At 41.9% G+C, this 11,319-nt stretch overlaps 1 protein-coding gene across 1 annotated transcript in view; it reads left to right on the top strand.

Moving 5' to 3' along the window:
* The window catches only part of pdcd4a (programmed cell death 4a), a 26,760-nt gene extending 16,648 nt beyond the window's left edge, over positions 1 to 10,112 (top strand). Inside the window, exons 9-12 of the mRNA XM_017682084.2 lie at positions 15 to 122; positions 4,474 to 4,584; positions 6,162 to 6,301; positions 8,153 to 10,112. Coding sequence (XP_017537573.1) covers positions 15 to 122; positions 4,474 to 4,584; positions 6,162 to 6,301; positions 8,153 to 8,204 — 411 coding nt within the window. The 3' untranslated portion in view covers positions 8,205 to 10,112. The remainder of the gene's footprint in view (positions 1 to 14; positions 123 to 4,473; positions 4,585 to 6,161; positions 6,302 to 8,152) is intronic.
* The last annotated feature ends 1,207 nt before the right edge of the window (positions 10,113 to 11,319 follow it).

An 11,319-nucleotide genomic window follows, 5' to 3' on the forward strand; every position in this document is an offset into this window, starting at 1 on the left:
TGTGTGTGTGTTAGATGAACCTGTTGCTGAAGGAATACCTGGTCTCAGGTGAGCTGTTGGAGGCAGAGCATTGCCTGAGGGACCTGGAGGTGCCTCACTTCCACCATGAGCTTGTCTATGAGGTACCATTTATTTCTATATTTGTCAAAACAGTGGTAACAGTAGTAGTTGTACTGTACGTAAAAATTTATTATATGTATATTTTATGTATTTTACACACACACTCATTAGAATCACTGACTCACTAAGCTTGTGTTCATTTATGAGATCTTGAACTCTGAGGTTTACAAAGGCATTTTGGATGCAAATGTATTTATACACTATATCGCCAAGTATTCGCTCATCTGCCTTCACAAACATGAACTTGAGTGACCATCCCATTCTTAATCCATAGGGTTTAATATGATGTCGGCCCACCCATTGCAGCTATAACAGCTTCAGCTCTTCTGGGAAGGCTTTCCACAAGGGTTAGGAGTGTTTATGGGAATTTCTGACCGTTCTTCCAGAAGAGCATTTGTGAGGTCAGACACTGATGTTGGACGAGAAGGCCTGGCTCACAGTCTCCGCTCTAATTCATCCCAAAGGGGTTCTATGGGGTTGAGGTCAGGACTCTGTGCAGGCCGGTCAAGTTCTTCCACACCAAACTGGCTCATCCATGTCTTTATGGACCTGCTTTGTGCACTGGTGGGCAGTCATGTTGGAACAGGAAGGGGCCGTCCCCAAACTGTTCCCACAAAGTTGGGAGCATGAAATTGTCCAAAATCTCTTGGTGGTGAAGCTTTAAGAGTTCCTTTCACTGGAACTAAGGGGCCGAGCCCAACTCCTGAAAAACACCCCCACACCATGATCCCCCCTCCACCAAACTTTACACTCGGCACAACGCAGTTAGACAAGTACTGGTTTCCTGGGAACCGCCAGACCCAGACTCATCCATCGGATGGCCAGACGGAGAACCGTGATTGGTCACTCCAGAGACCTAGAGTCCAGTGGTGGCGCTTTACTCCACTGCATTCCATGCTTTGCACTGCGCTTGGTGATGTAAGGCTTGGATGCAGCTTCTCGGCCATGGAAACCCATTCCATGAAGCTCTCTACGCTGTTCTTGAGCTGATCTGAAGGCCACATGAAGTTTGGAGGTCTGTAGTGATTGACTCTGCAGAAAGTCGGTGACCTCTACGCACTATGACCCTCAGCATCCGCTGACCGCTCTGTCATTTTACGCGGCCAACCACTTCGTGGCTGAGCTGCTGTCGTTCCCAATCGCTTCCACTTTGTTATAATCCCACTGATTTATACACCTGTGGCCATGGAAGTGATTGGAACACCTGAATTCAGTGAGTTGTGAGTGTTCCAGCCACCTCTGAGGTTACATAGCATTTTTCATTGTTTCAGAACTTCAAAGATAAATGATCATAAAATAAAGATAACCTGTGTACGCACCCAGTGCAGGTTTTAAATGATGGATAATTTTTTGCCTTCATTAAATGAATCCAACTCAAACTGGCCTGCCCATCAACCAGTAATCAAGTTTTGTTGGTAGTTGGGATCAGTTAAATTGTTTTGATTACTGCCAGCCCTGCTGAGACCAAACATCACAATGCTGGAAAGATTCGATTTAAGTGAAGCAGGATAAAAGGACTTAACGAGCAGCACATTTTTCAAAAGAAGTTCTCAAAGAGAAGGGAAAGTTCTCTTTGTTCATATCTGTCTGCAAAGGGTTACATTTCTAAGGCTCTGGCACGGTGAATACCATTGTCTATTGAAAGAAGCTTTGAACAGTGGCGAATGTCTTCAAAAAAAAGCAAACATACCAAAATTCCTCCATAAGCACAGCAACTACTCATCCCAGAAGTTACAAAGAACCCATACAAACGTCTAAGGAACTGCAGGCCTGCTAACCAAGAGCAACTAAAAGCTGGTCTTGCGTTTGCCAGAAAAAAAACACCTTGACCTCCAAGCCTTTTGGAATGCTTTGCTGCCTAGTGGCCTAGTCAGTGCTTATCTGAACCCCCTTGAGGTGCTGTGGTTGTAGTTGCTGCTGCTAAAGATGAAACAGAGTTAAGGTTAGGAGGCAGTTACTTTGTCAGTGATATAGATATAGATAACTTATATTTTCTTAAATTAATGAATGAATGAACTTTGTCATTGCACATGTATACTTGCACAATGAAATAGAGGTACAAACCTCCCAGTCTTGGTGCAAAGAAAAAGAAAATTATTTAAATGCAATACAAATTTACACTCAACAAAACGTAAATTAAAAATTATTACACAGGACTCAAGTTGAAATTTCCAGTTATAAATTGCACTGGTCCATTGAAATGAACTGTCAATTGCACAGTATGCCATTGCACCAAAACCCGATCAGTCACATGTTTTGTATTTAACAGAGCTGTGGCCGTGTTGTAAAAACTCTTTTAGTCTGTTTTGTTCTTGTTTTCATTTGGCTGTAACGTCTGCCAGATGGCATCAGTTCAAATATTCGGAACCCTGGGTGTGTACTGGCTTTTTTAATCCTGTCTGCCCTTCTGAGACAGCGGTTGCTGTAGAGTTCCTTAAGGGATGGTAGGGGATGTCCAATGATTGATTGGGCTGTGTTGATGACCCTTTGTAAGTCCTTTTTTTGTGTGCCTTGGTGCAACTGGAGAACCACACAGAGATGCATTAAGTCAGCACACTCTCCACAGAGCAGTGGTAGGAAGTGGAGACGTTGCTGTGCCCTTTTCACGACTGCTGAGGTGTTGGAACTCCATTGGAGGTCTGTGTCCATATGCACCCCCAGGAACTTGAAGCTGGACACCCTCTCCGCACACTCCCCATTTATCCAGATTGTCTGTAAATCAGACTTCCTCCTCCTGAAGTCTACAATGAGTTCTTTAGCTTTGGAGGTGTTGATGACTAAGTTGTTGTCTGAACACCAATCCACCAGCCTTTGGACCTTCTCCTGGTATGTTGCTTCGTCACCATCAAATATCCAAAGTCTAATTCGCGAACTTAAATGTGACGTTGTCTGGATGGCTACTAACAGTCGTACGTGTACAGGGTGTAGAGTAGTGGACTCAGCATTCAGCCCTGTGGAGATCCGGTGTTGAGTCTGAGGGCTGTGGAGAGATTTGGTCCAGCTCTAACTCTCTGTATGCGATCTGAGAGGAAGTCTCTAATCCAGCAGCAGATGTTTTCTGAAAGACCAATGTCCAATAACTTAACTGTCAGTCTTTCTGGGAGTATGGCATTGAAAGCAGAGCTAAAGTCAACAAAGAGCAGCCTGGCATAGCGCCCCTGCACTTCCAAGTGGGAGTTGATGTGGAGTGCTGTTACTATGGCATCCTCTGATCTGTTAGCTCTGTATGCAAACTGAAATGGGTCAAGTGTGGGAGGGAGGCAGGACACGATGTGACGTTTAACCAGTTTCTCAAAACGCTTCATGACGATCGGTGTCAGAGCGACTGGTCAATAATCACTGAGGCTGCTGAAATTGGTCTTTTTAGGTAGTGGTATAATTATGGCTGACTTCAGACATGGTGGTATGAAGGACTGGGACAGTGATACATTGAAGATCTCAGTAAAAACCCCAGCCAGCTGATCCGCACACTCTTTGAGGACCCTCCCAGTCACTCCATCAGGTCCCGCTGCCTTTCTGGGGTTCACTACTCACCTCGTGTTCCTGCACTGTGAGGCTGGAGCTGCTGCAGTCGGATGATTTGGCGGCTGCAATCTCTGAAATTTCCACCTCGAACCGTGTGAAGAAGTGGTTCAACTCCTCCAAGCGTCAAGTCACCCTACAGCCATCGTGGTGTTGCTGGACTTGTAGTGGGTGAGATGCTGGACTTCCTGCCACAACACCGTGTTGTTGGTCCTGAAATGATTTTAATCTTTGTTTTGTACTGCATCTTGGCTTTCCTGATCCCTCTCTTCAGCTCAGCTCTGGCAGCACCATACTGCGCACCATCATCAGACCTGAAAGCGATGTCACGTTGCCTCAACAGGACATGCACTTCTTTAGTCATCCAGGGTTTCTGGTTGGGATGTACCAGTAGTGGTTTGTCCACGGTCACATTTTCAACGCAGAAGTTGATGTAGGAGAGCACAGTTGTGTAAACCTCCAGATCCTGGTGTTTAAAAACGCTCCAATCTGTACTCAGTCCTGCAGCTGATGCAATGCCCCCTCTGGCCATGTTAATGACCATTTAAACTGTGTTTTGTGTTTCACGTTTCTTATTACATTTTGGAGCCATTTAGTGTGACTAATTTTCAAACATTGTCTGTCCAGTTTTGACTAGAAATGTTTTGTTTCAACAGCGACACAAGCTGTGATCTGTGAGTCACCATTAATTAAACAATTGATCAGTCAGTGTGTTTTGGTTCACATTGAATTATGTTTGGTGTTCTGAAGGGAAATAGTTGCAGGACTGGTCCAGTATACCATTTATGATCACTTCTTAGTGTAATAGTCTCTCTGGATCTGTCTCTCTAGGCTGTAATTATGGTTTTGGAGTCTAATGGAGAGACTGCTATTCAGCTGATGGTGAAGCTCCTGCAGGCATTCTGGAAATCGGGCCTGATCACGCTGGACCAGATGAACAGGGTGAGTGAACTGCGGAATGCTAACTGTACACAGCTGGTGTTAACTGGTAGGTTGTTAGTGGTCAGAACTACTTGGCTGATTGGAGTTTAAACCATTGCATGCAGTAGGCTCACATGTTTTGATTTGTGGGGGCACAAACAGAAGCACATGTTGGGCCATACAGGACAAATAAAACTCTTCAAGGGCGGTTTTGTCACATTTTAGAGAAGATACAGCTATGTAAGTCTGGGAATCATGAAATTTAGTAAAGAAAAATAATTGCTTTCCCTTTATTGTCCCATAATTTGTTTTTCACTTTGTTACATTGATTTTTTTTTTTTTTTTTTTTTTTTTAAGACTTGCTGGCCTAAAAAAACGATCTGACCTGCATCCCACTGGAGGGATATGAGCACATGTATATGAAGTTCTTTTGTCACATACTATAAAACATACATAATAATATCGAAGACATCAAATCGTCATGTGCCAGAATGTAAAGTATTGTCAGCAATTCCTTCCGCCAAATTATATATTCCTTAATAAGCAGCTCATTAAGGAGCTCTGCTCACTCGCTGCACAGCCAGCAGTTCGTTCTCCAGCTCTTTACACTCAGTCCGACTTGGTCCGACTCTGAAGATGAGACTACGCCTCTGGCGAATGGTGTTGGGTTCATTTCTGGCTGATTCCAGGTTGTTCAGCTGTTCTTTTGTCACAGCTGCCGACTGAAAAGCTGCTCCGTGGTGACGACAGTTTGGGAATTTAGTGTAATCTCATCTTTAGAGTCTTAAATGTGGTCTTAAGTGTCAATTTTCTATTTGAGCCCTAAGTAAAACCATTCAAATGGTTCCAGCGTCTCCTACAGCTGTCAAACTGTCAAACTTAGCAATGACGTGTTTGGTCAAGAAGCAATCAGATTGTGTGGCTGGAACTAACTGTTGTATAATCTTAAGTGATGTCCTTTTATTATACTTTTACTCTTTCCGTCCCTGCTCTTACTAAGTTCATGACGCGTGTGCATGAAACAGTGGGTGGAATATGCATGTAAATGGTGCACACTGACCCAACACTCCTCAGCATCCTAGTGGTTGCAGTGAGCTTTATCTTGCACCAGAATACAAACGGAGACAAGTGGATGGGTGAGAGTGTTCTAGAACAGCATGAATGGGTTGGAAACAATCCAGAACATCTATCTTTATGGGGAGAACATTGTAGAACCCTGTGATTCAACAAGAGAACATTGTAAAGCAGGGAAGGAATATTCTGTAACTGCATGAATGGGAAAGAACACTGTAAAAATGACCAAGAAGCACATGGGTACAGCATCTGGGTGTGATGGAGAGCGCGGTGTCCTCTGACATTAAGACTCCTTTCCCACAAGAGACGTAACCCAATTCGGATTGCCTGCTGTAGTATCTTTTAATAGAAAAAATGGAGGTTCTGATAGGTTGTTTATATTGGCTGTAACTACCACCAGTGAGTGGTACAAGGGGTTGCTAGTTTGTACCTGCTGTTATGACTGTCCTTTGGCACTAGATGGCATGTTCCACTGCTCTGTGAATGTTTGTGTGTGTTTATCTAATCAGTTCTGGTCACTGCAGGGTTTCCAGCGTGTCTATGACGAGCTGCCAGAGATTAATCTGGACGTTCCTCGCGCTCACTCCATCATGGAGGCATTTGTGGATTTATGCTTTCAGGAGTCCGTAATTACCAAACAGCTCCGAGATGCCTGTCCTGCCAGGTACAGCATGCACACAGACACACGGCTCAATGTAAAATGTTCAGCTAAGCACACTTCTCTCACACAGCCTTTCTCTTTACCAGTCTGTGTGCAGCTGTTTATTAAATGTACTGCAGATGTACAGTACTGTGCAAAATCAGATTCCACTTTTAATTGTTTTGAATTCCAGCCCATAAGTACAGATTATTAATTTTCAGGAGATATTTTTGAGAAGTTTATAAGGAAGGGGAACGTTTTCAAGTCAAGAGGCTTTTATTATCTTTGAAAGTAGCTAAAAAGTAACGCACTTCTTTTCAAAAAGTAGCTAAAAAAAAGTAGCCACTACTTTTTGCTAAATTGCTAAATTGTAGTTGGCTACAAATTTTGGGAAGGTAGCTACAAAGAAGCTAACTGCTAATTTAGCAGTAGCTATCCCAACTCTGAAGCTGACTTATTTGGAAAAATATTGCTGTTATGAAAGTTACCTTCATCTCCATCTTCATCTTCTTAGCCAGCTTGATTGAGCTAGAGTCCTGATGACCCTTTTCCCTGCAACTTCCTCCAGCTCATTCTTGGTGATCCCAAGCTGCTCCTAGGGCAACTTGGAGACAAAATCCCTATAGCAACCTTGGGGTCTCATTCCTGTCAGCCACGCCTGGTGAACCTCTAACGGGAGGTGGCCAAGGGCGTCCTAATAATATTCCCAAGCTACCACAACTGGCTTCTTTCAATGTCAAGGACTAGTGGCTTTAATTTGAGGTCTTCCTGGATAACTGAAATCCTCCCCCTGTCAAGTAGGGCTTGCCATCCTTTACTGGGAGAGGTCTGTGGACTCAGATTTGAAGATGCTGATCTGCATATTAATGGTTTCACACTCAGTTGAAACACTGGAGACATCTGTGTGATGGAACCAAAAGGACAACATCTGCAAAAAGCAAAGATGACACCTTCCAGCCTTCACACGTAATGCTCTCCTGACCTTGGTTGCCCCATGACACCATGTCCATGAAGATTACTGGCAGGAATGGAGACAAGGCAGAACTTTGATGTCCAACACCCACATTGAATGAACTTGACTTAATGGCGAGTATACAGACACAGATCTCCCTCTGGGCATACAGAGACTGAATGGCATGGAGAAGTGGTAACACAATCGTAAGCCTTATCAAAGTCCAAAAAGCACACAGGCTGGGTAGACAAACTTTTATGCTCCCTCAACAATCTGCCTCCTCCTCAATCCAAGGTTGAACTATCCGTCAGAGTCTCCTTTCCCTTTGGCACAAATTTGCCCGCTGAGGCTAAACACTGTGAAATCCCAGTAATTGGCACACACTCTCTGGTCCCCCTTTTTAAAAATGGAACAGTCAGCCATGGCAGCCCTACAAAAGCCAGAGCCTTAAGCATTTCCTGGCGAATCTCATCCACCCTCGGTCTCTGGCCACCAAGAAGCTTGCCAACTACTTCACAGACCCCCACCAGGGAAATGGAGTTTGAGACACCAGAACCCTCTGGCCCTGACTGCTGTGAGGGAAGCATGTCTCTTGGGTTTAGAAGTTCCTTCACTGAGCAACAATATCCTCATTCAAAGTCCAGAGTTTTTTTCCTCCATGGCCTCTCCAAACTACTCCTATGTTCCGGATTTGTTTCTGTGTTGTAGAGCGGTGTGAAATTTTCATAGTGTACAGTATCTCACAAAAGTGAGGTACACCCCTGGCATTTCTGCAAATATGTATGAATATAATTGTATGAATGAATGAATTAATTGATTATGCTTGCAGGAATTTAAGTCTGTGTGCGATGGCTTGTTTTCTTTTTGTAATGAATATAATGAAAATGAAATTTTCTAACAGGAATATATGTTTTTCCCACTAGGGGGCGAAAGCGCTTTGTGAGTGAGGGTGATGGAGGAGTTATTAAAAGCTAAATGGACAACGGGAACTGGCCCGTTCCCCCGCCATCATCACCAGCACAGATGCACACACTTGGCCCTCTGGTCTGAGGAGGAAACTGCTCCTCCAGTTTTCTCTTGTTTTGGTTCCATCTGAGCTCGTATTCAGTTCAGTTTTCCTTTTTATGTTTTTTTTTGTTTTTTTTAAGGAGCAAGATAATGAGGTGCTGCTGGTAGTCAGGTTTATGATTGTGAGCGGGGTTTAATTTGCTTTGCAACAACGACCATGCGTCTTTTTTTTTTTTTTTTTTTTGTGTTTCTTTTCAATTTGCATGTATAATGCAAATATGAAGAAGTGTTTTTAAAAAAAAATAATTAAAAAAATGAAAGTTTGACATGCAGCGCTTGTACACTAAATGCCTGAGCTCAGATACCGCTTGCTGAAGATTTTGGGATTGTTTCTGTATCCTGAGCCCTGAGCTCCAGTGTCCGGACCAGTCCGTTTTCACAAAGCTTTATTCACTTTTCTTTTTTTGTTTTCTCCCCCCCCCCCCCCCCCCCCTCGCCCTTGGTTTGTTGTGTTGGTGCCAAGATGTTAACTGCAAAAATATTTTGGCAAGTGAGATCAATTTAAATCCAGTCAATATATTTATCATTTCTCTTCATAAAATTGAAATGAATCAATGGTTATACAAAATATTGTAACATCACATTCAGGTGCCTAATGTTAAACAAGCAAAATATATAGGATGATAAATATTAGATATATTGACTAGATTGAAGATGCATCCTCTTGCCATCAGATCACTTTTGCAGTGTTGGAGCATTGAGTCCCCATTTAATTGGGTTAACTGTAAGACCATTGAGTCCTCATGATTGTTTTACATCCATGTTCTGTACTCGTGTTATTCAGATGTTATTCAGATGTTGTTCAGTTTTCAGGTGATTAAGGTTTTCAGGGGTTTGGTTTGTGTTCAAAAGTCATTAAGAATAGTGACATCAGTGTGGGTGTGTAAGGCTGCTGACTTGGTCTGACCTACACTGCAAATATCTCTGCAAGTGAAATCATTCTGATCAGTACTTCTCATTAGGAAGTTGCAGTAAGAATATTATGAGTTTATTCAGCCTTCCAGTCCGTTTTACTCGTTTTTAGTAATTCTATCTGGTGAAATTCTTACTCTGTCGGCAGATGTTGCTTGTTTTGAGAGTTAATGCTTAAAACAAGCAAATATTAGATGGCTTTACTAGATACGAAGTTTAGATACAGTAAGTACTTTGAAAAGATGATTTCACTTGATGTTCAGTTACATGAGTTATTTGTAATTGCCATGTGGTTATTTATGTTAACACATCCTTTTCTGCTAATTTTAGTTCACAGCTTCTGTTTATTTACTGAATTCAACATACTGTGGGGGAAAATTTTGCAGATGTTGGGCTTTTTCCGGTATGTTAATTTCAGAAAAGGAAATAATGCTTGTATGCTAAAATTTACAGTGTAACCTATTGGCAATGAGAGACTTGCATGAGACTGTATAGCTGTTTGCAGTGTAAGCATGCCATCAGAACCAATGTGACATCACACATCCCCACTGGTTTTTATTTTTGTTTCTTTTTGTTTGTTTTTTTTTTTTTGTTTGTCTGCCCGGCCGAGTGCTTAATGGATTAACAGTTATGCAATTCATCAGTCTGCCACATGAGCGTAAATAAGCAAACTTTGTTATTAATGAACAGTGGTCATCTTTTGTGTAAAACAGATGGCGTTGTTTCCTCAGGTACACTCTGCAACAAGGTTTCTGGTTCTTGGCTTAGACGAATGGTTCTACATGTAATTGGTATATACCCTTTCAAGTATGTGGCGATCCCGCAAATGTCTCATTTACAGATATTTACAAATAAAAAAAAAACAACTGTTCAAAGAGGGGAAATAAAAGTGGTTCTTCTATAGCCGTGCTCCAGTGCACCCTGTTTGGACACTTCCGTGTAGAAGCGTGTTGTGGGGGGCTCGTTGGTTTGTCTGTTAAAACTGTTCTAATTGTAACCAGAATTTTTGTTGCTTTTTTTTGGGTATTTTTGTACATAAACCCCATCATTACATCTCTGTTCATACACATTTAAAGCAAAAGCATCAATATTTGAGCAGCCAACTGTCTGACTCAGTGATGAATATACAGTACGTTTTGACACTGTAATTATTGCAAAAAATGAAGAAAAAAAAACACATTTTGATTTTTTTTTTTTTTTTTATTCTTTCCTAAACATAATGACAGGGTCATGGAATTTGGTCAGTAGGCTTTGTTTTGCGAGACTTAGGAACATTTTAGAACCAAAATGGTAATTAAAATCAGGGTGTATGAGGGTGTAAATAAACTGTTCCGAGGAATTTTGTTGATCAGAACACCGAAGCCAAGCCTTAAGTTGCACCGAAGTGTTTAACAGGGAGTTGCCATCACAAAGAAAGCGTTGACTGTTCCTGTATGTTCAGTTTTACCAAGTCTAAACATGCTCAAATCCACCGTTTACAGGGTTAAAGGCCAACATCAGCAGGGTGCCTCTAAAGAACAACAGCCTCACCGTGTATCTTTACTCAAAAAATGGTTCTATATAGAACTATGAACATTCATAGAACCCATTGCATGATTAAAGGGTTCTCTGCGTCATTGTTTCTTCAGATTGATGGAGAATGCATTTTAAATGGTTCTACATGGCACCAATAAAAGGGTTCTTCTATTGTTACTGGCTTGGCATTGGAAAAGTAGAAGAGTGTTTTTATACACACATATAGTCGTCATGGTGATCTCACTGTCAATGTAGGATCAAAGAAGTTTCTCACTCGTTTTGATTACTTTTGTTAGTTTTATTACATTATTATTATTATTATTATTATTATTATTATTATTATTATACATTGAAGCATGGCAGAAAAAAAGGTGAGAGGTTGTTGAAGCCCGATCTGAAGTGCAGTGAATAGCAGAACTGGACTGGTCTGAGGAGACAACCACAGTTGTGTAGCGTCCCTCTTGCTGCACTGGGAGGTTTTAAAGCCCTAAAAAAAATCAAAAAGTGTTAATAAAACAAGGCTGGGCTTTGGATTAACTCAGATGCAGCAGCTTTAAATCACAAGTTGTGTTTTAGACAAACATGTTAGTCGATT

This window comes from Pygocentrus nattereri, chromosome 5 (assembly GCF_015220715.1).
Source record: "Pygocentrus nattereri isolate fPygNat1 chromosome 5, fPygNat1.pri, whole genome shotgun sequence".
Lineage (NCBI taxonomy): Eukaryota > Metazoa > Chordata > Actinopteri > Characiformes > Serrasalmidae > Pygocentrus > Pygocentrus nattereri.